This window comes from Biomphalaria glabrata, chromosome 16 (assembly GCF_947242115.1).
Source record: "Biomphalaria glabrata chromosome 16, xgBioGlab47.1, whole genome shotgun sequence".
NCBI classification, from domain to species: Eukaryota; Metazoa; Mollusca; class Gastropoda; family Planorbidae; genus Biomphalaria; species Biomphalaria glabrata.
In genome coordinates this window covers 9,338,742-9,366,658 of record NC_074726.1, presented here as the reverse complement: position 1 = coordinate 9,366,658, position 27,917 = coordinate 9,338,742, and the positions used below count along the sequence as shown (strand labels likewise).

Genomic DNA, 27,917 nt, shown 5'->3' with positions numbered 1-27,917 from the left:
CTATTTGCGCTCAGTTGCTAGGAATTAGAAATAGAACGAAACTAATGGTTTTACAAATCAATAAAAATACATATCAATTTATAAAAAAAAAATATAAAAAATGGGTTTTTCTCTTGTTATGTTTTGAAATAGCTGGGTTTATCTCAATTGTTTTAAAAATTTTAATTGGCAACAAAAAGTTATGAAACGAAGGATGGTAATTAGTTCAGTTGACGAGGAAGCGACCCTCGCCAAACTGACTCGCTAAGAATGACATTTATTTTAGATCTAGTTCTTGTTCGCGATACATTTTATTTACCCATCGCGATTGATGTCATTGTATTATATGCGTACACTTTAGCTATTGTTGAGGGTAATTACAAGATAATTCGATTAATTTAACCTACCAGTAACTTTGTAACTTGAATTTGAAAAAAAACAAAATAAACATTTAAATTAATTTTAATCAATTATAATTAATGATATTTTTTATTATAATTATGATTTAAATGATTATCATTATTTATCTTATATAGATCTACATACACACACAATACTATAAGTCTATTTAGATATATTATATACTAAAAAATCCTTATATAATAATACTGACTCACTGAACATAATATTTAATACTAGAATCTAGATTCTAGATCTATTTCTTATCTTATCTTATATAATACAGACGTTACTTCAAAAAAGAAGATGACTATAGTAACTATAGCTATAGTTACTATTAACTATTAGAATTATTAGATCTAGACTCTAGCTAGATCTGACACATAAATGTTACTCACTAAGTCACTTACTCAAGTTACTGTCATTGATCTATAATCTATAAAATATAAATACTATAGTTACCATCTTTCTAATACTAATAGATATCTATAAATCAAGTTAAGTATCAGAAATATGTCTACTAGTATTATTTATTATTATATATTATTATGATGATATCTGCATCCCCATTAGTTCCCAATTACCATTTATAATTATATTTTACATACAGTTTATAAATTAGTAATTAAAAGAACTCTACTTTTTATAATTTTTATACAAATCTAGATTTAGCTAGTTTTTTTTTTTTCTAAAAGTTAAGAGAAAGTACTATCTCAATGAAGAAAATTAGGCAAATGTTAGAAATTTGGTGTGTTGTTAAAAGTATACATTTTATGAAAGTAATAATAATAATCTTTATTATCCATAAGGGAATTTGTCCTACAATTTGTGCATTACACCAAACAAAACATAACTATAGAAAATCAAAATATACATTCACAGCAGACTCACTCATAATTTACATGCAAAAAGTTAATATCAGACAGGTTATTAAAATGTATTTAATATTTTTTGTTTTTATTTGAAATAATTGTAAAAAAAAAGAAAAAAAAAGAGATTTATCTTTCTTGGCTAAAGAGTTAAAGTTGAGTTAAAAAAAACAAATAGTAGTCATTGAGTTGAAATGTACATTCAAGCATCATTAATTCAAATATTTGGCTGTATCAACTTCAGGCTGTATGTAAGTTTGTGGAGAGATGTAACATGACACACAATTTGTTTCCCATTGTGCATTGCAATCTTAAACTTTAAAGGGGAAAAAAATGTTTTTTGTCACCACAAATTTGTATAAATCTTATTTTCTAGGAGCTATTCATGATAAGCTAACATACCATGAGGTTATCAATATCCACAACTCACATGTCCGGCACAAGCGCAGCACCAACAATGACATGTCAGAATTCATTAAAGAGTTTCATTTTCAAGCTTTTAACAGGTAAGACAAAAACACAGAAAGGTAGACGTGAATTCTCAGTCTTTATAAACTTATTATAATATATTTTATATTATAAAAAGAGCATAGTATCCCCTTGCGATCTATAAGGAAAATGATGTAAAGGTCATCTGTTTCTGTGGCCAATGATTATTGAGGGTGTTATGTGACTAACACAACTGCCTTTTTTTTCTTCAACTAATATTAGGTACTTGTTAAAATTGGTTGGACTCATTGGTGTTATTTATGGTATTCAGAATACATGTCATTTGAACCACAGTTTGGAAGCTAAGCACTTTACCACTTGGCCACCTTGTCACAGGAATCTGAATAAAACTTTAGTAAATATCTCACAGAAACAAAACAACAGTTTTTCTTTTGAAAAGTATCTAGTTGTTTGCCCACATATTAGCACACTAGTAGCTTGTGCATTGGTCTGAGTGATTGCAGGCTATCATGCTATACTTATAAACTAGATCATTTAAATAGAGGGAGATGTGTAGCCTGTATGGGGTAGCTTCTGATTTTGTGCTGAAAATGTTGAAATCTGTCTGTGTACATGTATTGCTGACCAATGTTACTTTGTAGTTTGGCTTTTAAAAAACAAACAAATCAATTCAGTTCAGCATGTTTCTGTTTTTGCTAAAGAAAATAAGTGTGACATTAGTGTTGTCCCAAGTAGTCTAGCATGTACAACTAAAGTAACACAAAGGACTAGATTTTCAAACTGAAAAATTTAGAGCCAGACGTACATTCATTAATATTATATACAGATGTAATACAACTGTGAACTTACACATGGTATTAAAAAATATTTTTAGTATAAAATAAATAATAGAAAAAATGGAATAGAAAGGGTCTTGGCTATTTTAGCCATTTTGCACTAAAAAGTTCAGAGTTAAAAGCCAAAAGTAGCACTGTTATTTTCAGTTCATATCATTCATTCACATTTTTTTCTTTTAATGTAGATCATTCACATGTAACTTAACACCTCGCTTGAACTTTTTCTCGCCAAACTTCATTCTGGCTGTGTATGGTGAGAATGGAAAGCCAGTCGAGCACAGCTTCCGCAGAGATCAGATTTATGTTGGCAAGTGTGATGGTAAGATCTTGCAAACTATGCTGATAATTGTGCCAGGCTTTTACAGCTGCATTGCTAAACATAAAAAATTCCATCTTTCAGACCTTGCATTCCATAGGACATGCTATATAAAGCCTCATCTGTTTCCATGGTTAATACGGATTGGTAATGAGGATGTCATGTGACCAACACAACAAACCATCCATCTTTACTTTCCCCAATTATTAATAGAATGTTGGGTAGACTCAAGCATCCTAAAAATCTTGAACCCTAAAATCCTAGTTTTCACTAGTTTAAAAGCCAAGCACTTTATCACTTGGAGGCCATGCCCCTCTATAGTACTGCAAAGCTAAAAAGTATTGATCAAAACTGTTAAGCAAAGAAGAGAGAAGTTTAAAAAGTGGAGTTTTTGTTTGCTTTGGATTCAAATAACTTTGCTTTTATTGACAATGCATATGTCTAACATATAGCACACATACAACATTTACACTAAATAGGCTTTAAGGTAATTTATTTAATGAAATGTCTTTAAATTAAGAAAATATCTTTTTAGAGACAAAGTTACATAACTTTTCGTTTATGAATGAACTTTGCTACTTGGCAACTTTCCTTACTTTAAAGTACATTTGATAATTTTTTTTCTCATCAGTAAACTGAAATGAACACTTCAAATATTTGTCTATCACAGGTGATCCTGACTCAGAAATCAGGGGAACATTCAAGGAGGGAATATTTTCAGGGACTGTTCATTATGATGGTGAACTGTATGGTGTTGAGGTATTATTACTTACTACTTAATTATAGTTACTATAGTTATAGTTACTATTTTCAATGTATACTATTAGTAGGCTAATAACTAATAATCTTTGACATCCTAAATATTTACTACTATGAAATAAAAACCACCGGCATCTTATCATTATAGATTATTTCATGCCTTAACAGACTTCAATAAGTGTAGAATGTTTATATACTGCTGCAAATTTACAACGCCAGTTTCATAATTATTTTAATGTCTAGACCTGTGGCCATTTTTCTTATACTTTTTAAAATCACTTTTGTATAGTGCATATGTCACGCTTACAGCATGTTCAGTGCACTATGGTTCAATTTCTTTTGTGGATATTTTGGATGAAAGGGTATCTGGGAAGTTTCTGTACTGCCTTTAGGTGCTCAGCATACAGTTCAGCTCAATTTGGGTCTCAAACTCAAGCTCCTCTCATATGTAGCCAACAAGTGTATTTAACTTCAGAACTCCGCCAGTCTCAACTGTTGATGTGTGGTAATTTCCTAACTCTTTTACAGTTGTACAGTGTAAGGTCAACACTTTCTGTGCAAGATGTTTGCCTGGTCATGTGGTATGCAACCTAGATTGTAGTCTGGATGGTCCCTGGTTCAAATCCTGCCCACTGTCATCACCCCCCCCCTCCCTCCAAATCATCTTGTGTGGGGAGAGGTTTGGGCTAAGATATAAGTGACATCCCGGGCTTCTTCAGGTCACTGCTTTGATGCTTGAGCCATTTCCTTTTAAGAGAAGATGAAATTAACATTGGACCCCAGATGGCAATGAAGAATGTCTGCCGTATTTGAAACTGCTTTGATTTGGTGAGAATATGTCTGACAATAGTATATTACTTTCTTCCCTTCAGAATGCTAAATTTCATATTCAAGCAAGTTCCATGAATGATGACAGCCATATGCTGGTGTATCGAGCAAATGATATTATTTGGCAGGAAGGTCAGAAGACACAATTTAGGTCAGTATTAATAATCTTATCTTATATAATACAGACGTTACTTAAAAAAAGAAGATAATTATGTCCTAGGTGTCATGCATCTAGTCATGCATGCTAACCAATGACTTAAATTCTGCCAAGTCACAGGTTTTCCTGGCTGGCTCAGGCAATCCATTCCATGCTCCAATAGCACTAGGGAAGAAGGAACATTTGTACAAATTTGTCCTAGCATATGGAATGAGGAATGTGCCTTTATCTTTGTTTTTCTGAGTATTTTATTAGATTTTGTGTTTGTATTTGAAGATTATGGTTCAGTGTTTTATGTATAACTGCTACTTTAAAATTAAAAAGGGAAGCAAAATGATTTTTTTTTTAATATTTTTTTTTTCATACTTCAGATGCTGATTATAAAATGTTCTATAAAAAAAGAATATATTTTATAGTTTTCAGCTGGAAGCATATTTTTGGCAAGAGATAGTGATACAACTAGTTGAACTTATATTAAATATTAACTAAAAATTGTCATTAGCTTTTAAAGGCATTTGTGGAAATTCATTGTAAGTCTTTTTATCTGTTTGCTCAGACAACCCATTCCATGCTCTAATAGCACTAGGGAAGAAGGAGCATTTGTACAAATTTGACCTTTTAAACTGTTTTCAGCCAGGGGTTTACTTAAGTTCTATTTTCAAGATCTGACACTGTCATTATAGGATCTGAAATATAGTCAATAAACCTTTATTGTTTTCTTTTTCAGTCCAAGTTTCTGTGGAAATATACATTTGAATATTTCCAAAGATGATTCTCATACAATAGTAGATCATGCAACACAAGGTGAATACCTTTAACTTAGGGGACTATACAAACTTTGCTGATGTATTATTGGGAAGGATTTTAAAATATTCATTAAATCTAAAATTATGAAAATAAAAATGAAAACGTATAATTCTTTTACATGTCCGGTTTTATATAATTTATTCTTTTATTTTTACAATAAATCAGCAAATTACCAAATATGGCTGTTCATCATTGTAAGCTCATCATGCCAAGTAATACACAACTTACCAATCCTTTTCTAGTTAAAACAGGAGTTAGTCAGGGATATATACTTTGGCCCTTAATATTTTTGTTGGTGATTGATTGGGTCATGTCACAGACAGTCTCAGGCAACAAAAACAGCATTGAATGGACACTAGCACAACATCTGGAAGGCCTGGACTTTGCTGACATCATCTGCCTCCTCTACCATATATGCAACAAAGTGCTCAGGCCACACTGACCAGACTCTCAGAAGTAGCGAAGAAGAAAACAGAAGTTATGAGGATTAACAATAGGCAAGAGAACCCAATCTTGCTACAGGGGGAGAATATCCTTGATATGGACCACTTCACTTATCTGGGAAGTAGAGTTGGTAAAGACGGCGGAGTTGATGATGATATTTCAAATTGCATTAGTAAAGCTAGGTTTGCCACTCTTAAAACTATCTGCTGCTCTAAAGCGCTACAAGATTCGAAACTTTAACACAAATGTTAAGTTAATTCTTTTATACAGTTCAGAGACATGGAGAGTCACTAAAACAAATATGGGAAAACTTTCACTAATAGCTGCCTACACTGGATATTGGGAATTAGGTGGCCTGAAAAGATATCTACTGTCAACTTGTGAGAAAGAACAAAGCCAAATCCCATAGCCCAGGATATTAAAAAGTGAAAGTGGAGCTCTATGCTTCTCTGGGACTCCATAAGAATTATTAAGAAATCCTTCAAGTACTATTAATTTTTCTACCCTACCCAACAAAACTCCACAAAAAGCACTGTTTTGGAAAAAAATTAACCTCAGCCGTTGCTTCGTTCTATGCACATGGTAAGTAATAAAAGATTACACTTTCATCCAGCCCAAGTGGGAGAATGAGTGGTGAGACAGTCAGGGCTTTTGTAAATATATGATAGAATATAAATCAATATTTTGTACTGGGTCATTGCATATATGCTAATAAAAAAAAAATGAATCTTGCTAGTTGTATAAATGTATGATTGGCATTAAGATTTTCAAATATGTTTAGAAACTTAAAAAACTTTTTCTAACAACAGCGAAACCTTCTAGAAGGAAAAGATCAACAGCTACAACTTTGAATACATGTAAAATAATTGCAGTTGCAGATTATAAATTCTTTCAAGGAGTAGGCAGAAATAATATTTATGACACAGCTTTGTACATGGTGAGCTTCTATTTTGTCATTTGTTGAAATTATTTTAATAAGTTAACTCTCCATAGAGAGGTAAACTTTAGAAGACTGGTACATATGCCTGGTCTAGTGATGAACCTTCTTAATGGTAGAAAGGCAAAATTTCTTTTATCATCAATAATGCTACACACTTTATAGTTATGATATAATTTTCTTCTTTGTAGTCTGTGCTATAAACTTATTAGGAGAATAAAATTATTTTTTTTTTGTGACAGGCCAATGTTATTGACAGAGTGGATAATATTTACAGAAAAACATTTTTCAATTTGGAAACATCTATGGATGGTTTTGGATTTGAAATAGCCAAGGTATGAGACACATTTATGATTACTTATTTCTAATCCTATTATGTCATAGTGTTGTTGTTATTTTAAATATAATTTTTTAAAATAATAAAAATAATAATAACAGAGACTTTGTGTTTATACAAGTAAACATAGAAGACTGTACTTTTTTATATTATGTCACATCCTACTTTTTCACAAAACATTCACAACAAACAATCACGCACTATAAACTAGGGGTGCACCGGATAGTTGCTCCGGCTTCTGCCGAATATCCAGCACTTTTTCACTATCCGGCGATATTCAGCTTCTGTCGGATATCACTACCGGATAGTAAACTGGATAGTAAAAAGTACACCTATTTAATATGCATAAAGTGGACCTCGTTCCATTAATGTCTGTTGTAGAATGTATTAATGTTTATATTAAAACAAAATAATGTGCTTAAAAATAGAGCCATTATGAATATGCACCAAACATCGTTTATTATAAAGACAAGGCATGTTAATATAAATATAACTAAAACTTTACAGCATAAATACGCTTTACATATACAGCAGCAATGGCTGGCACATTTTTTTCAATTTGTCTTGACCTTTGAGTAGGTTAGTTAAAATGTTAAAATGCTACATTCCTTGACTATGTCATGCTGACCAGACGTTTGTCTAGCTGTGTGGGTACAACACCCACCCCCTTTTATTTGTTTAGTCCATCAAATTGAGTTAATTTATAGGCAGGTGACCATAAGTTAAATATGATAGACGTATTGACACTCTCTAGAGGTCACACCTTTCGAGGGAATTGAGTTTGTTTACTTAGTAGTTAATCTTTATTGGGGGGGGGGGGGTTGGGGGTTGGACTACAAGAGCCACACCCCTACTAAGGTAATCAGGTATATTTCCAGATGAACAACTCCCTCCCCCTTTTATTTGTTTAGCCCATCACATTGAGTTCATTGATTGACAGGTGACCACAAGTCAGATACGATGGACGTAAGCACTCTCTAGAGGTCACACGAGGAAACTAGGTTTGTTTACTTAGTTGTAAATCTACATGGGTATCCGGACAAAGAGTTTGCTTATTTGGAGAAAAATCTAAATCACGTGGTTGGGCTAGAGGCCACACCTTTTTAAGTGTGCCGAGTTACTTGAACATAAATCTCAATTAGTAAGCTGAACTAAAGATCACACACACCTAAATGAGTGATCTTTAGTTACACAGAACACAAACCACAAGATTATATAGCCCAGTAAGCCAATAACTAATTATTTTTGTAGAAATAAATCTATATTAATGTAAAAGACATGACCAGGGCTATCTTTAAATGTAGAGCTAAACTCCCCCTACTCTTTATTTTATTTTTTTGGTCCTTGACACCCAATTTATTGATAGACATTGACCATTTTCAAGCCAAAATGAAAAAACACAACGTGCTAACAAAGGATATTACACTGTCAATAAATATTAGAAATACTTTTTCTAACATGTTAACTTGAATATTACTCCTGCAGATAAGTGTCTTGATTTGATAACGATATTCTTAATAATTTGTGACAGTCAATCAACTCCTTGTTATTACTTTTTTTTTTACTTAAGATGCATTGGCCCTACTTAGCCACTGTGTATCAGGCCAGGACGACTTTTACACACCTGACATCCATAGGCTTACTATCGTTCCTTTTGTAACAGTTACTAAAACCACGAATAAAATAATTAATAAGTTAAGGAAGATGTTTCTAACATACGTTCTTTGCATTTAATGTTTCTTATGTAGGTTCTTTGCACAATAAAATAAAACAAAGATTTGCATGTTTGCGTGTGTGTATTTTTTTGCCTTGTAATAAAACCTTTAGAAAGAAAGCTAATTTCATTGTTTAATTCTTTTGATTTAATAAATAACGGAAAACCTTACAGTAAATTTTAAAATCGCATAAAAGAAATTGAATAATAGTACCACTGTTAGATCTAGCAAACAAAGAAACAATATGCTGGAGTGTAAAAAAAAAAACAACCCTTGACCTCTGTAACTAGTGGATGGGTATAATTTATCTTATATGCTTGACTGACCATGCCAATGTGTTATCTTTTTTGACTGACCACCCTATACTATTGCGTGCGTATGCGCAAGGAAAAAAACAATGCGTGATGGTTAACACAAACAACTATACACACTACACTACGACTACATGTGTCGGTTCACTTGATATATCTGACCAGGTTGTTGGTCTGAAATTCATGAACACATACATCCGACCACTATACAAGGCAGATTGCACTTTACTTATGAGAGATTTACATTAGTAACTAGTTAAATATATACTAACTTTATTTACATTGACCTTCCTACACACATCCTTTACAGCTGGTGGCATCGTACATACACACAGACACACTCATGCTATACAGATTTTTAGAAATACTGTTAAGCTTGAATAAATCAATCAGTAACAGAGTTTAAAACAACAAGGTATATAAAAGGAAAAAAATTAATACCAACCAATATAGGTATGTTATTTAACAGTTTCGTAAAATGTATAGCAACACAAGCTATTTACATGACACTTGAGTAGGCAGCCGGATATCAAAAAGTACTATCCGGTGCACCCCTACTATAAATATACTAGCACAATAACTTTTCATATAAAATATATCTAAAAGGGGGATAACACTATAAAACTGAAAGCAGCATGTAGGGACTTAACATTCCATCAACAGGAGCAGGAGGGTATCTAGGAGAAAGCCCCCTTTTTAGGTGGCCAAGCTGTAACTGAGCCATTATGGCCTCTCAGCCACACATCCCACATAGATCTATATTTTTATTTTCAACTCTTGAAAATGGTCTATATATTAATCTTTAAATTTTTTAGAAAATTTAATTAAAAAAATATATATCATTACAGAACTATTATTTTCTTTTTAAGAAGTAGATTCCAATAATAAGTTTTTGTTTTTTAACTATATATTTATGACTAATTAGTTTTTATATGAGTTATATTTCAATTTGTATGAGTATTTTCACGAAAAGATTTATTCATGTATAAATTTTTTTCTGTTTCTAGATGGTAATTTATCGATATGCAACAAATGGTTTCAATGCAGAAACCGACAGCTGGGATCCACTAAATTTGTTACAGGTAAATAGAAAAGTGTCCTAAGATCTTTTATTTGTTAATTAATCATTGTAATATAATTGATTAGTCCAAGGGTAAAAATCAGCCATATAATTTAAGACATATTTATATTCACCTTTTTATCTTTACCTTGGGAATAGTTATGTTTTGGCTAATGATAAACTATGGTATGCCTAATGTAATCTTTTGTGATAAGCTTCAAGAGAACAGAGTAGCATGTGCTTTCTGGAAGTGCTTCTATTCAGATGTCTGTATTACGATAGCAGCAGCTAGCTTCAGAAAAGTATAGCTGGAAAACTCTTATAAACGTTTTAAATCCCTTGAAATCCTGCAGTAAGAGAGAATGATGTAGCCAACAAAAGAGAGATCAAATTCCCAAGCAGACTTAAGCTTGATCTTGGAAAGATGTGACAATATATGTGACCTTGCTGATGTGATGTAAAGATGCTTTGCATGACATTCAGCTCCAGCTTAAATGCAAGGGTTGTTTAAGGGTATAGATTACTTAATGCTCTCTACTACTAAAGGGCTCTTTTCCTGATTTTTCCATGTATCCTAAGATGAATGGCTTTGCTAGGCTGAAAGATGTAGGTCCCAGCTTTTGTAAAATTCTGTAATCTTTCTTTATGATAGATAGATCCTTAAGTAGTCAGTTGGCCATTGTAATTCTGTAATACACAAAATGTAAACATATGAATTTTAAAAATGTTTGAATATTTTGAGTTATTGATCATTATGCATATTGACATGCCTGTAAATTAACATGATATAATTTACTAGTGTTAGTACAAGGATTGTCTTTATTTTCATAGACACAGTCCTTTCATTACTAGTAAGACAGAAACATACATATTTTTAAATATTCTTTTTTTTTTTTTTTTTTTTTTTTTTTTTAAATAGCTTTCACTAGTAGTAAAGGACTTTGCTTCCGAATCAAAGTCCCTGGTTCAAATCCTGGTGAAGACTGGGATTTTTTATTTCAGGATTTTTAGGGCACCTCTGAGTCCACCCAGCTCTAATGGGTACCTGATAAAAGTTGGGAATAGTTAAGGAAGTTGGTTTTGTGCTGGCCACATGACATCCTCATTAACTGTGGGTCACAGAAACAGATGACCTTTATATCATCTGCCATGTACATCCAAAAGGGTTGGAAAGGGAACTTTTATAAAATGCAATAGTCATGCTCAGAGTACTATGGTTCAATCTTTTGTTTTGTAGACCAGTGGAGGTGTCTGGGAGAAGGCTTTCTGTGCTGCTTTTAGGCCTTCAGTTAACACAGCTCTACTTGAGTCCAGTGTTGAACTCAAGCCCCCTTGACAGGCAACCAAGTGGTTTAATCCTCTTGGCCACACATCCCATCAAAGCATTTAGGTCACTTAGCCTCAACTCCTGTCTACAGATGTATTTTATTTCCTTGTGTTTACAGCTTTTTTATTTTGTTTCTATTGTTCAGGCTTTTAGCAGAAATACCGAGTATAAAAACTACTGTGCTGCTCATCTCTTTACACATCAGTCTTTTTTTGGCAATGTGCTGGGCCTGGCCTATATAGCACCACCCCGTGAAGGACAAGTAGGAGGCATTTGCTCACCTCGTAAGTGTTTTAGACTTGTTTTCAGTTTTTAAGGAATTATATATAGCATAAAATTTGATTATAAAATTTTATTTTTTTCCTTTTTGTTAGTCTTCAACTTCACCTATCTTTTACTCTGTTGGGGGCACTGCACAAGATTTGTCAACTGTCCATTCCTCTCTGTCTTTTGCCTTGGATAGAACCTCCATCAATTTTAATTAGATCCCTGTCGGATCCGCCTATTCGCAAGGATTTTTATTAATTCTAATGACACTTGTTCAAAGTTTTTGTTGATAAGGGGTTTCATGTTGTATGTGAGCTATTTTCCTTTGTGAATTAGGATGTATGTTTTTGTAGTTAGTAAATCTCAGATGGTTGATTATGAAATCCAGCATATTTTAAAATTGGTCTTGTAAGTGTTGTAGTTTTACTTATATTGCAGAATTCATTTACATGTTGGAATGCTACCTAATCATTTGGTGCTCTTGATAAATTTAAAACAAGATTACATGCCGTCCCCATCGGAGTCGGATCCCTGTCAGATCCGCCTATTCGCAAGGAATATTCAAGACGTGATTTTGTTTTGATTGTCAAAAGTAATAATGTTTCAAAGAAACACTTAGCATTGTAAAAAATGTTTTTTTTTCTGTAAAATGTTTTACCTGTTTGGATGTTTCTTCTTCAAAGTTAAAGATAATTTACTGCCTTATACAAATCTCCCGCTGGACGACGGGGGATGGCAGTGAGCAGGGTATGAAACCGGGACCATTGAGATAATCAGTCCAGCATGCTAACCACACGATCAGCCATTGCTGTTAACTTAATAACAAACTAATAGCCTATTATTGATAAAGAGATATATTACACATTACGGCTTGACAAATACTAGATATGTACAATAATCTTTTGGTATTGATTTGTAATTGAAAAAAAAAAGAAAAGAACAAGACATTGAGCTTGTACTTCGGCAACATCATTTAAATGGAACTAGAATGAGGAAGTAGCTCTACCTAAATTCTTAATATCTATATCTACTTGATCTAGATCTAAAATATAAATTTGGAATAATGTAGATGTAATTTGGATAAGATTTATGTAAAAAAAAAAGCCTAGATTTTATTAATAGACTGAATGCAATATTAAATTTAAGAATGAGTCTAGTAGATAAGTTTTAGTATTTAATAACATTGCAATATTGATCTAGACATTTAGAAATAAAAATCTACACTTTAAGTCTAGAAATTGAAATTATAGAACTTGATCTAGTCTAAATCATGGCTGCCTAGTCGTGCGGTTTGCGCGCTGGACTGTTGTTTAGATTTATCAATGGTCCCAGGTTCACACCATGCCTGCTCTTATCCCCCGTCATCCTGCGGGAGGTTTGGACTAGGAAGTAAGCATCTTCAACTCTGAAGGAACATCGGAAACATGTAAAACATTTTACAGAAATGCACGAAAGTTGCTGCATATAAAGTCCATTTTAAAAAATGTGCATGATATTTACATACAAAATGCATTTCTAGCCTATATAAACAAACATAAATGTTTGTTTTTAATTTTAACAGCTAGTTGACCAGAAAAAACACCTTTAACTAATATTTATATTGTTGTGAGCATTTATTGTACATTTTATTAATATATTTGACCTATTGATTCTGAAAATACACAACAAGCCATCTTTCTTTGTTCACATATTGTAACACTACTTCCATTCCATGTAATTGTTTTAGAATTGGTGTTTTTTAATGAAAAAATCGCTTGCATAATTAATTTTATAAATTAAATGGTTTGCTTTTAGAAAACCAAAAGTAGCTGTTGCACCTAAACTTTTCAAGCTGCATCACATGGTGAAAAAATATTTTTCATTTCCCTTCTACTTTTCGAGATCTGAGTGTGACAGATGGACATTTTGCATAAACCTAATATCGGCTTTTCCCCTTACAGGGCCTGCTAAAAAGAAGAATAACTTTTTATAAATACTTTTTTAGTCATAAATATTTAAGCCTTTTACCTTAAATTTAGCCTTGACTTTACCACAAATAAATATAGCCAACTATAAAAAGTGAGATTAACACTGAGACCAATATATTAGATTCTCCTCATAATTTATAGGCGAGGTGTGACATAGATCTATTTTTTTTTTAAAGAAATTAAGCGAAAAATATTTGACATTTAGGCAGGTTTTTTTTTATTAAAGATATTTCTTTATTTTATTATTTATTTTGTTTGCAAAAAAATTGTTTGTAATTCAAAAAGGATGATTGATGGGTCATGTTGACACTGTTAGCTGTCCTAACTGAGTAGTAACACCAATCCTAGAAGGTCCTACCACATTTTGACACTTCCTGTAGCTTCATGTGGATGTTTCATTATAGCTTTGCTTGACATTCTTAATAATAGTCAAGGTTTGTAAAAATAAAAGGGGGTTAGTGCACATTGGAAGGTCAGATTAGACTAAAACAATAAATGACCACTGTGCTAAAATGGTGGTGCCAAAAAGTCCTGTTTCCTGTTGGCGCGGTAGATGTTAAAAAGTATTTTTCAGTCTTTAGTCTGTTTTTCTATTTAGAGCAGTGTTAGATACAAAAAAGAATAAAAAATGCCTTGTTGAAACTCATTTGCTAAGGTCAGCATATAAAAAAACAATATAAAAACATTTTTATTTATTAGTGATTATTTTCATTATTTTCATCAGTTGCTCGTTTAAATGAGCACATGTCCAGTCTCAACACTGCCTGGAGCTCTACGAAAAATCAAAATGGTGACACTGTATTGCTTCAGCAGGCTAATCTTGTCACTGCTCATGGTAAGCTGATTGCTGGCGCATTCATTTAAATTCTCATTACTTCTTTTGTAGTTTACATTGTTGTTGCAGGCTTCCATTAAATGAACTAAAAAAAACTACAAAATTCAGTTTCAATATGATGATATTGTGATGGCTTAAGCTTTAAAGCCTTCTTGTTTTCTTTTTTTTTATTTATGTTTTGTATAATGAAAGATCTTAAAGAACTTTAAATGTTTTCTTTTTCTTTGTTTCATGTTAAAATGAACATTCTTTGCTGTTGAACAGAACTTGGTTAGTATTTTGTTTGCATTTATTTCATTGGTTTCTCATGTCTGTGACTCTGTGATATTTAATCAGAGAAACAGAGACACTTTTAGAAACAGGGACACTTATATAGAAACAGAGACACTTATATAGAAACAGATAAAATATAAAATTATCTTAAAAATATTTTTTTAAACCTTGAATATGGTAAAAAATAATGGTCTGAACATTTTGTATAGTATCTTATATTAAAATATCCAAGCAAAGGATTTATTTAAAATTCATATACAACTAGAAATTAAACATCAATATTTCTATAATTTAAATCTGCAAGAAAGTTGTGTTTCTCATTGTATGATTTCCAGTAACACATTTCTACTGTGGTAAAGAATTTAAACATTATTGCCATGTATATGCAAGTTATAGTTAAATATTTTAAGGGCTAGACACTTTTCCTGCTGTCTGACTTAACACTATGTTTTTAGGTCACAACTGGGGTGCAGAACATGACCCAGAGACAAGTGACTGCTCACCATCCACTAGTAGAAGTGGTAAAGGAAAATATTTAATGTATCCTTATTCAGTGAGTGGCTATGATGCTAACAACTTGGTAAGTATCCTTAAGGTGTTTTATTTTATGGCACTTTATAGGCATTAATAAATAATGCCTAAAACATTTTCCACAATTAGCTTTTGAGTAAATGTTTTATTTCCATTATATCGTATCAAATATTTAACTGTAATTTTTTTATTCTTAAGAAGTGTTGTCCATTTTACTGAATTTCTTTCTAGTTTTGTCAGAACAAATTAAAACTTCTTCTGGAGGTATTTGTTATGTTATCACCAATAAATTAATTACAAATCCAGAGGTTTCAAAATGGACTTTATTCTTCTTTACTTGAATAGATGACTAAATGCAATTTAAAAAGTATAAAGGGTCCAGTCTATAAGTAGATGTTGTGAGCCAATAAATTGTCGGTGTGCTAGTTGTTGACAGTTGTTAAAAACAAAATCATCACATTTGCTAAAATTCAAACTTTAAATCCAGTAAGTTAAGACCATAATTACAAGTCAGTCTTTAAGTCAAAAGATAAAAGAAACTGCAGAATTTTTCTTAGTTGTAAAGAGGATTCTAATGAAGTTGTGCAATTTAACATCCAACCACTTGCTTATCCACATTTAAGACCCCAAGAAAAGCCCTTATTGAAGACTGGCACAGAACACGAAAAAAAAAATTAAATCGGCTTTCAGCAGACAATGCAGAAAAATATGCAGGTCACAACTGGGTTTGTGTGGTCATGTGAAACAAACACTGCACTAATTTGTTTGGAATAATAGACATTGCCATTATTGTTATTATATTTCTTTTATTATCTGTCCCAATTGTAGCTCTTCTCACCTTGCAGCCGTGAATTGATGAGCCGAGTTCTTAAGCTTAAGAGAGACTCATGCTTTTCAGGTAGGTGTCAATGGTCATGACATTTATCCTTTTTGCTACAAACATCAAACTTGACAATTTCATTAGTTTCAAAAATATTTTTTTAAAAATTAACATGTACTCAAACAGTCATAATTCTTTCTGACAGAACCATTCATTTGGAAAAAAATCATCATCACCTATCTGTTAGTCTTTTGGACCAACATTCTTAATCAGAACTAAAGTTTCTCTGCCACTTTATGACATCAACTTGTCTTAATTTTTTTTTGTTTTATTTTAGAGTTTTTTTTTCTTTGTGTTTTTTTTCTATTTGCACATAACAGAGTATTGTTTGTGGAGAGATGGTTAAATTATTACAACTGCAACAATCTTTCCTACATATATGATTAGTTGAGACAGACTAAGCTTTATTTAGATAAAATACATATATGCTTAAATAGTTGTGACAGACTAAGATTTATTTAGGTAAAATACATACTTGATTATATAGTTGTGACAAAGATTTATTTAGATTAATGTTTCTCACAGAGAAAAGTTATGATACTAACCAAGTGTGTGGCAATGGTATCATTGATGAAGGAGAGGAGTGCGATGCTGGTCTGTTGGGGAGATTCAACTTGGACTCTTGCTGCAACAATAACTGTCAACTTATAGGGGATGCCACATGCAGGTAGTGGTAATATCTTAACTGTCTTTATATTTTATTTTTTTTATCATGGAGTGAAGCTGTGAGTCTTGGAGTCTCGAGATTTGAAGCAAGAAGAGTGACCAGGGTGACGGAGTGCCAAACCAACAAAAAGATGAGAGAACAAGCAGGCCTTTCATCATGCTTCTGACCAAACATACCCATGCCATGAATGCGGCCGGCTTTTTAAAAGGAGGATTGGACTTAACAGTTACTTCGAGTACATAGGATATGAGAAATGTGCAAATTTTTAATCATATATATATATATATATATATTCTATATTTTAATGTCATAGATAATGGATTATATTTCACAGTTCTAAGCAGTACATAGTTATTGAGGATGGAAATGTATACTTTGAAATATTAATATGTGACTGTTTTCTAGCCCTGCTAACCATGAGTGTTGCATGAACTGCACTAAAGCTCCAAGTGGATATATGTGCACACAAGACAGTGATGTGGATTGTTTTGAGTCGGCCTTCTGCAAATATCCTTTTATCAATTCATGTTCACTTCATCCATTTTTGTGATATTGTTGTGGGGTATTTCATGTGACTATGCAGACCTAGCCTATTTTGAAACTGTCGACTTTTGGCCAATCTTATCTTTTTGCTGTCCACACCTGTAAGACAGATCTCAAATGTATCTCTCTCTGCCTTCATAATAGTTCACCAACTATCATTTTTGGAAGCTACTTCTGCCAGGTGTTCTCCTCTATGCCAGTTTAGGCTAACTTGTGCCTGAGCAGGGTTTAAATTGTTTTAGGGGAAATAAGCGCTTCAATAAATTTAGAGCTGTTTATGTCCATGTTCCATTTATCAGTGAAACATTATGAACTGGTTGAAATCAGTAAAAGAATAAAGAATAGCTCAGAAGCTTAAGCAAACATTTTTATTTCTGGTTAATTCAGTTGTTTTTTGTAGAAGAAAGTATACAGACGCTAAATAGAGATAACTGTTTCTACAGTAAAAATGTTATTATATGATATATTAATTCAAACAAAAATATTATGGCCTGTAGTTGGTTGACATAAATGTTTTCATATCTTTTCCTGAACTCCAAAAACTGGTTTTGATTTGACTTGCCCGAAACCAAGCTTCAAGAAAGATAACTCATCATGCCTAGACAAGTTAGTATTGAAAATATTTTTCTTTCGATCCCTGTTTGTTTTTTTTGTTTGATATTGCTGTTTGTTTTTTATTATTATTTTTGTTTCATCTGCAAACTATAATGGCATTTCCAAGAGTTAGTTATAAGTTAACATTTCTGTATATTAAAAAAAAATGTAAGTTTTTATTAGTCACACTAATTCATTTATTTATTACAATTCTAGAGGTCAGTGCCGCAATGGAAAGTGTATACCTTTTTGTGCTGCTAGGAATTTGACAGCTTGTGCTTGTGAAGAGTGTAAGTTATTTGATTAAAAATGTATTATTATTATAACTTTTTCTTTTTTTTTTCAATAGATTCTGGTTGTATTCTTGAAATATGGGTAGTTTTAAGTTTGTCCTATTGATAAAACTCAATATTTGTTTACTTTTCTCATTAATTTCAGTATATATATATATATATATATATATATATATATATATATATATATATATATATACATATATCTATTCTTGTATTGCTGGTATGACTATGGAATAAGATTAAGCAGACTTGTTAGTTTTTTATGGTTTTAAAACCACAACATTTTAATATGGCACCTATCTATCTACTTCAAGTGTCGAACTCCTGTCAGAGGTGTTGCCGTAAAGACAGTTCATCCCCATGCATTCCATTTGATGGTAACAGTCCACTGCCCAATGGTCGACCTTGTATTGGAGGTTACTGTCAAGATGTACGTACACGTTTAAGTTTGGTTAAAATTTCATGTTTCAAGAAATAAACTTTCATTTTGGTTTGGTGGACAACTTTTTCTGTATTGAAAGAGTCTACCATTTATATCTTCTAAACCTTGTTGAAAAATTTAAAAGTGTATCCTGCCTTAAGAGAAAGTGTTAGAACTTTGGATATCAATGTGAAATGATACTTTTCTGTGGTTTATTTTTGTAGACCTACGTTCTTTATATTATCAGTCTTGATAATTAATAATAAAGTAAAAAACATTAACTTTTGACTGTTGTTGACAAATTAGCTGTCCATTTCTATGCCATCTTGATTGAAAACAACAGATAGGATTTTACGTTAGAATACTGAGTGATATAATCTATAGTAGAGTTATAAATTGGTATGGAACAGATAATGTCTTCAAACGTAAAGGGTTTGAATAACATTTCCCCTAGGGAATTATGTGAATAATAGAAATAATAATTTTGCTAGTTAGTGAATTTCACAACCCTGAACACAAATTTCCAGACCTTATATTTGATCAGTTATGCTCTTAAATCAATGGAAGAAAGTTTGCTGACCTCATCCTCACCAGCAAGCAAAGTCAGTTCAAAGGTCAACCTCTTACAAGCAGTTATATTTAGGACTGGCAGCTGACAAAAAATGAGCAGTGAGACAATTCAGACATGTTTTTCTTACTGCGGCTTTAATTATTTGATTTTGGAGTTGGATGTTGGCATGCCAATTGAATGTGAAACGGACAATAGAAATTTGTAACTTTAAGAATTTGTATGGATTGATAAAGAGCTTTAATGCTATTATGAAAATGAAGATTTCAATGCAGCAACTGTTGCTTATATTATAATAAAACACATGACAACATCAGAAGACCAGGAAAGTGATGGTGATGCCCTTAATGAGTTGGCACAAGTAACAGCGCTGTATGTTTGGAAATGTATTGAAACTTTGTACATCTATTTCATGCAGGAGAGATATGAAGGCAGTCCCATAGATGTTTGAGGTGCTTTAGTTTAAATGCAGTCCATCACAATTATGTGTCAGCATAATGAATTGTATGTAATCAGACCAGCCTGTTATTAGTACCAAAACAATAGCTACTCAATATAATCGGTCAGATAATTAACCAGATTCAGCTGTAAATAGCTTACACATCAAGTCTCATAGTTCTAAACAACTTAATTTATTTTGTGGCGTTTATTTGAAGTTTTCATTAGCAAAATTTATATGTCATGACAAAAAAAGTAATATACTGGGTATGATAAAAAGTTTTTAAAATATTCAATTCAATTATTATTGATATTTGTCTATGTCGCTGACCTTACCTTGACATACTTGAGCTTCTATTAGTTTTAGAGTCTACTCCTACTTTCTAAAAGTTTATAAACATTTTCTTCAGCTGTATCCATTAGATTTCTACTGGAATATTGAACACATTATCTCTTTCAATTATTTTATCCACAACAGTCCCTGTCAATAACATTTTTTTCTCTATTCATTGGGTTTAAAGAAGATTCCACATTTTTTCTTCCTATCGCTCCTAATCAAAGATAGAGGTTTACATTTGGTTTCAATTTTGTTTTTCTCAGAATGTTTGTAAGTCTAGTAAAGTCTCAACTATACAACGGCTGTTTCAAATATTTGAGAACCTCAGTGTAGACAAAATAGGTAAGAAGCGAAGTAGTACTCTGTTCCCATGTTGTCTTATCACAGACAATTTGCGTAAAACACTTGAAACTGTTCATATGAAACCAAAATGCAATGATTTTTTTAAGGAGTATAGGCTTAAACCTCAATAGATAAGCAACAAAAAAAGGAAAATGTAATCCTGGTTCAATTCACCTTTTAATTAGTTAAAAAAATAATAATTTAACATGATATCAAAATCTCAAATTTTAAGATATTGGTTTCAGAGTTTACTGGTTCTAATGTCTTGTTATAACTTGTTCCCTTTAATACAGAGAACAGACTCAAATATATTTAAAAACTACTGCCCTCTTCAAGACTCAACCATGTGATTATATCTTCAACCAAATGCTGTGCATATCATTATGTAAAGATATGCCACAGTCATAAGAAAATAATTTGTCTAAAATTTTGGTGAAAGGAAACTGTAGCTGCTACATCCATAACCTTAGTTTTGCTAAAAATGTTTCAAATAACAACTTCATTTTTAGATTTTTTTTTCTGATAAAATGTTTGATCATCTGTATTAATTTTTTTTTTATAAACTTCTTCTATATCATCTCAGTACAAATATTCCGAACCAATGTTGTGGGTTGTGTGATAGTATTTTCTTTGATTTTGTGGATTCCTGCTACTACTGCCATATGGTGCCAGGTGAGTAGCTAAATCAAAATACAGTTAAACCTTGTTAAGTTGCATTAGTCAGGAACTTAGTGACTCAGACCTTTGTTTTCATCAGGAACTTTGTCATGTTAGTCTCAGACCTTTGGTTTTGTCATGAACTTAGTGATGTTAGTCTCAGACCTTTGCATTTCTCAGGAACTAAAAGCTTATTTTACTTTCATTTGAAATTTCATATTAAATTATTATGCTTGTACTTCAAAACACATTTACATTTAATAAAATCACTTTAAAAATATAATGTTCGTGTAACTCTCCTGGATACATTTTGTTTCCATCTCTTTTTGTTCATGTCCACCACTGGCATACAAATGTTCATTTAAAAGGGGGACTATTCATTATCCACATTTATATTGTCACACATTACTCCTAAGCTGCTTATACATTCGCCTTGATGCTGTGAAAACTTTTCATCATAATTTTCTTGTCTTTCTCAGGATCGGAAAGCTAGGAAGCAGACAGAGAGATGGGAGGACACAGAGATAAGAACTGTAAGTGAAAAAGAATATGGCCACACAAATATTTCTATCCACTCTATAACTTTTCAAAATTTTTATTTTTTTTAGCCAGCAATAATTAATTAAAAGAATAAATCGTGAACTTGGGAGACAAGGTCAACCAAAAGGAAATTGTCTTCTTCTTGTTGATTGGTTAACTGGTGTTCTTTCTTTTCATAACACTGTCAGGAAATTTTTTTTATAGCTGATTTCACCTATAATCCTGCACATGTTAAAATTAAGTCACTGTTATAATAAAATTATAATTCAATTTGAAACATGTTTCCATATAATTTTTTTATTTTTTTTTATTTTTAAAATCCATATTTTGTTTTTTGTCTGCTGTGATACTAAACACTTATACAAAATGTTAATAGAATTTAAAAAATCATTTCTCTGTTGTTGTTTTTTTATATTAACTTATACTTTCTTTTGCTGTTTTTCTAAATATACATAACAAGATCAGAAAATTTTCTTGTTTCTTTTCAAAAATAATAAATTCGAATCTTTATCTAACAGATATATATGGTATATAACAAAAGCTATTTCTTGTTCAGTTCTTGTGTGTGTTGATTTTACTTATGTTGAATCTTTATCTGATTGAGTTTGTCAATTAAAACTACATTTCTTGATTTCAGACCAGCCTTTCAAGTGTAGACTAAGTAGGTTGAAACTTAAGTTATGAAACAATCATTCTTTGCATGAACTGATTCGAATCATGTCATGCCCAGTTGCCTATGTTGCTTTTGAAATTTGTCTTGTTTTGTGATTGTTTTTTTTCTGTCAAGTTGTCTGTCAAACTAACCACTTTATTTTCTGACTTTTTTCATTTAACATAAATGCTCTTTTATTACATGGCTTCTCAAACATAATAAAGTTTGTCTCAGACATAAGTTTTTGTGAAATAGGAAATAGATGCAAAGGCTGAAATTGTAAATACCAGTTTGGTAATGTTGGAGAAGCCTTGTCACTTTGCTGCCTTCAGCCTTGTATGTTCCAAACCTGTCTTTAACCCTAGTATATCTATAAAGAATGGTCTGTTCAGTTCTTTGTTTTTAATTAATTTTTTTTTGCAGTTTTTGCCAGAATGAGCAATGCTTGTCTACCAAGTAAGAATCACATTTCTGCTCAACAGAACACTATTTCAACTGACCATTTCTTCTATTAAAGCTTTCCATAACACTACCTAACTTTCAATCCATTTCTACAATGAACAGGAGTTGCACCCAAAATATAATTTTGCTTTACCCTAACTTTGGATCAATCTATTGTTTTATATATATATATATATATATATATATATATATATATATATATATATATATATATATATATAATATACACTAGGTGAACATGACCCGTGGCCTGCTGGACTTAGTTTGGGTATTACTGATCTAGTAGATTGGATTTAGATCTATGTCAAACATGGAGAGTTTTCTCTTAACATTTTTTAAATATATTGCTGTGAAAATGTGTATAAAAGTTTAGCTGACATATTCATATCAAATAGAAAATTCTGTGAAAACTGGTAACCCGATTTGTTAAAAGTTGCATTCTTTAATAGAGATGGATTTTTTTATTTTTAGAGCTTTCCAGATGTGGGAGGGACATTAAACATAAATTATGGTCTTTGCTATGATCTAAGGAATATTTATGCCAAGTTTTATCAAAATTAGTCAAACAGTTTTGATTTCTTTGCAGGACATACATACATACGTACTCCTTACATTCTACTTTATATATTAGATTATATGAAATAATAAGGAAAGATAAAGTAGATTCTGGTAAATCAGATCTCATTAAAAAACAATCATTTTAGTCCTGATAACAGGCTGGATTGATTGGCTGGATTCTTGCATATAAAAGGATTTCACTTCGTACATATTTCTCAGAATAAATGGCTGGTCCAATAAACTGTTGGTCTAATTAACTGAATTTATCTGTATTTGTACTAATAATGGGAGTGATTAAAAATGTTCAACTAACATTATGAATAGATCAGTTGTAGTAAAATGTAACAATTTTTAATATTTATTAATGTTTATGTACATTTGAAGAAAAAGAACTGGTGAAATATAGAGAGACAGATTCGATAAATATTAACCTCTTAGAACCTTTTAACAAACAACATTGCTTAGCAGTCATTCAAACAAAAAAATGGCAGCACAAATTTGTAAGATATTTTTTCAGGAGAGGATTGGAAAGGAATATTTGGTGAAATGTTAATATCTTTTATATTTCAATGTGTACATGCCAATATCAACACAAACTAGGATAGATATTAGATGTTAAAATTTCTTAAACTGTATTGGCACTGCAGTTCCTATGGATACATCAGCTGCATGGAGAGGGGGGAACTAATGTGTGGATGACATCGTTCCAACCACAGCAAATGCCCAGGTATAAATCTCATTTCCATGAGATGATCCATAGTCGCTTTGCAACTGAAGGAGGCCATATCATATCATATATCACATTTCTCAAATATTTTGTTTCTGTATTGCTTGAAAATTTTGCATAATAACCTAGAAATATGAAAGTAGTAAATTCACCACAAAAATATTAAGAAAAAATAAAGGAAAGAAAAAGTAATGTCTCGAAAACCAAACAAACAAAATACATGTCTTATGTTTCAGACCATTGATGCTTTTCACTTAACTAAAATATTCATGAAAAGATGAAGGCTACATTTAATGTTTGTCAGCTTAAACTTTATGTTGTTACAATTAAAATAAGATAACGTTAGCTCAACATTTCAACAAATTCTTTTTCTCTCCATTCACACAATATTTGGATTAAAGTAGCGCAATAATGATAGAATGAGAACAAAACATCTTTAAAATCTTCGAGTGGTGCTTCTCCTTATTAGCCTTTTCTCCTGCTTTTTTTAACATCCAGTCTCTGAGAGATAGACCAATATATACTGGGTCCAGGATAAAATACTTTTATTTTGTTATAACTATTTACTGTATATCTATATAATATTATATATTAAAATTTAGAACTTTTCATTATCATAGATATTGTCCTTCCTTTTCATTCCTATGAAAAAATGAACATTGCCTTCAAAATAAAATTGTACCTCATTTTTTGGAGAGCTCAAGAGTAGCACTTAAGTTGAAAGTTCAGTAGATTACCAGTTATGTTCTGTATTCCTCAGCATTCTTTCACACCTACATGAAATAACCTAATCCACGGTTTTCAAGTAAATTTACAAGTCAGTGTTATTAAAATTATGACAAAAAGGCCTACAAGGCAAAGCATTATCATTTATCTTTGTCATCAAAGATTAAATATACTATTAAATCAATTTCCATCACACTTGGTAATAAGTGCTGAAGAGAATCCTACCTACATCTGTTGGTCTATCTCCTATTTAAATATAAATATTAACATCTTTAACATTCTTACTAAACTTTCTACTCCCCATTTTTTTAAAATTTCAACTATAATTATAATTAGATTACACATTGTAATAAATAGAAATATCTATCAAATTAACTTCTTTTTTTTTCATTCAATACCAAATTAAAAAAACATTTCAAGTATTGCCCTATCAGACAGAAATGCAAATGAAAAATTTCCTATTGAACTATTACTAATTATAAAAAACTCAGATATATTTTTGTCATTATAAACTGTTCATTCTGTGGTTCATTTCAATTAATTCTTTTCCCATATCTGAATAACCTTTTAACTTTTTCCATGCATGCCAAATGAATGCTGCGCTCTTGAAACTGATATATTTGTTTTAATTGAGAGCCTATTGTGGTAACTTAAAAGGCTTATCTGCTAAATAAGGTTTTGGAAGTAGAACTCTATTCAATGTATGTGTTTTTTTAATACTGTGTTTCAAAAAATATTTAAATCTTATGTAAAACTCATTTTTGGTGAATAACTTTGTATGGATGTGATGTTTGTTAACAGCGCTCTATAAATCAAATTATTATTATTATTATTTGATTACGTACAAGGATGACTTGGCTCACCTTACCCACTGATGGTGCCTGCAGTCATTACATTTGTATCTTTTCCAAACATTTTTGTAATATGTCGAATTCCTAACATGTGTTCCCAAGTTATTTTGAGTAATGAACAGTCGAGTAGTTAGAAACTTTAAAAAAAAAAGTTAATATGAACAAATCCAATTCTACTAATGATGTGACTATGTAAAGATGCTCAAATTGTTATGGAAGATAAAAAAATAGAAAATCAAGAAATAAAAACAGGTTTCATTTTATTATCATGTTTCAGTTGCATCTTGATTTATGTTTTATGTTTGCAAAGGCCAACTAAGAATATGTCTACTTGAAACAGAGTTGTTAGGATAATGTATGATCAGTTTTGACATATGCATATGTTTCTAAAACAAACTCTTAGATTGTCTGATTATTTAGCTCTTTGATTCTTCTCTATTTTCATATCTGCTAAAGACATTGGACTGAAAGTTGTTTTTTGTCTATTTTTATTTACTTTGATAATAATTATCTATATTTTTTAAATACAGATGTTTCAGTTAAATACTATTTTCTACATTTAAAAATAAATTACGTTATTTTTGAACAAGAATTGGCATTTTAAAAAGTTTACATTCATTGAAACAAAACATCTGTTATAAATTGTTTAACTGTCATATTTCTCAAAAATTTTTGGCTAATCATTTCAGTAAATAATTTTGATTAAAAATGTATTTATTTTGTGTCCGACAGGATCGTAACCTCCTTCATGATGAAGATGGTAGGCTGGTTGCCAAACCAATCAAGAAATCTAAAGCTGATATGGAAACATTGCGACGCCGTAATGTCTACAGTTTATTTTCCACTTCAGAAGTCTAGACAAAAAGCTATCCTTCTGATTCAGCTATTCAAATCATGTCATTAAAGTGAAAACCAGTTTAAACTGGAATTCAACTTTCTGTTAGAGTGACATCTGACTTATGGTACACCATATTTGAATTTATTTGCTGACAAAAAAGCGCACTTGATAATGCACTCTGTGATATTTTTCAACAGTTCATGCATGTATGGTTATTACACAATGTAAAAAAAAAAAAAATCTTTCCGTCCATTTCATCATTTTTTTTTTTTTAGGAATCAGTATTAAACCTTCACATTTTCATTATTCATATCTTTTGTCAAAATAAGTTTACAAGGAGTGAACAAATACCGAAACTTTACTATGATTAATTTATAATTAAATACTTATATATTTTTATTACGTATCTTTACACACGCTGTTTCTTAACTTTTACATACAAATCTGTTTTCAATTTTCTTGTACCTGCACTGGCTTGAATTTCAGCACTTGAAAACAAAAATGTTAACCTTGATATATTTATGTCGTAAATGTGTTTTATTTGAAATTCAGATAACTTTTGAGATACTTTTGTCTACATTTCGTTGTTCCATTATTTCAAAACAGGTGCAACTTTTTGTTTGTCCTAATGCACAAATTGTAAGACAAATTTCTTTATGGATAGTAAAGACTATTATTATTAACTTTTGGCAATGTTTTAACTAGGTTAATGTGATTCTGTGATCAATGAGACAACAAGGTACCTTTGTAAAACTTGTATTCCAGAGCTCTATTTATTTCCAACTATGCAAAAAAAAAAAGAAAGGTGAGCGTGATCTCATGACATATTTGTTGACATAACTTGTACTTGATCTTTCATTATAAAATGTTTCATTTCAAATAAATTTTTTATATTTTCCATTGTCTGCGTTTGTAGGTATTTTTGTGTGTGTGTAAAATAGAAGGTTCTGTTCATGTGTTTTGTGTGTGAAATAGAATGTTCTGTTCATGTGTTTTGTGTGTAAAATAGAAGGTTCTGTTCATGTGTTTTGTGTGTGAAATAGAAGGTTCTGTTCACGTGTTTTCATGTTTAGTTGAAAGAGAAGAGTGAAAGAAAAAAAAAAGTTTATTTCAAAATGTTTTTCAAAAGCACTTGAATAGTTTCGAAACTAAAACATTTGCTGTAACGGTATCTTTATCTTTTATACATAACTGATACCCTTGCTATGCTATGGTAAAAATAATTGGCATACCGGTATTTGTCCGGAACACGTTTCATCCTCCAATAAAACAGCTTGTAATTACAATGTTCCCCCATCCCTAACACAATGTAAAAGAAAAAGTCAAGTTCTCCTTTCAGATCTTGTGGTCTATAGGGCAGATGATGTAAAGGTCATCTGTTTCGGTGGCCTACAGTTAACAAGGGTGTCATGGCCA

The 27,917-nt window shown here is 31.3% G+C and overlaps 1 protein-coding gene across 1 annotated transcript; it reads left to right on the top strand.

Moving 5' to 3' along the window:
- The first annotated feature begins 127 nt into the window (after positions 1-127).
- On the top strand, positions 128-27,401 carry LOC106068788 (ADAM 17-like protease). Its single transcript, XM_013228264.2, has 23 exons — positions 128-352; positions 1,624-1,753; positions 2,719-2,852; positions 3,520-3,608; positions 4,481-4,587; positions 5,321-5,397; positions 6,654-6,781; positions 7,024-7,116; positions 10,152-10,226; positions 11,677-11,815; positions 14,490-14,600; positions 14,865-14,870; positions 15,329-15,453; positions 16,233-16,302; positions 16,810-16,951; positions 17,357-17,458; positions 18,038-18,100; positions 18,305-18,378; positions 18,699-18,814; positions 20,412-20,490; positions 21,074-21,162; positions 21,627-21,680; positions 26,396-27,401. Exons 1-23 carry the CDS (start codon positions 250-252, stop codon positions 26,519-26,521), a joined length of 2,232 nt encoding a protein of 743 aa, XP_013083718.2. The 5' UTR covers positions 128-249; the 3' UTR covers positions 26,522-27,401.
- The last annotated feature ends 516 nt before the right edge of the window (positions 27,402-27,917 follow it).

Excerpts from the sequence above, each read along its gene's own strand:
- LOC106068788 (XM_013228264.2), top strand. The coding sequence starts at position 250 with ATGACATTTATTTTAGATCTAGTTCTTGTTCGCGATACATTTTATTTA. Across the intron at positions 1,754-2,718 it reads CATTTTCAAGCTTTTAACAG|ATCATTCACATGTAACTTAA; the intron begins GTAAGACAAAAA and ends CTTTTAATGTAG. Across the intron at positions 21,681-26,395 it reads AGGACACAGAGATAAGAACT|GATCGTAACCTCCTTCATGA; the intron begins GTAAGTGAAAAA and ends TGTGTCCGACAG.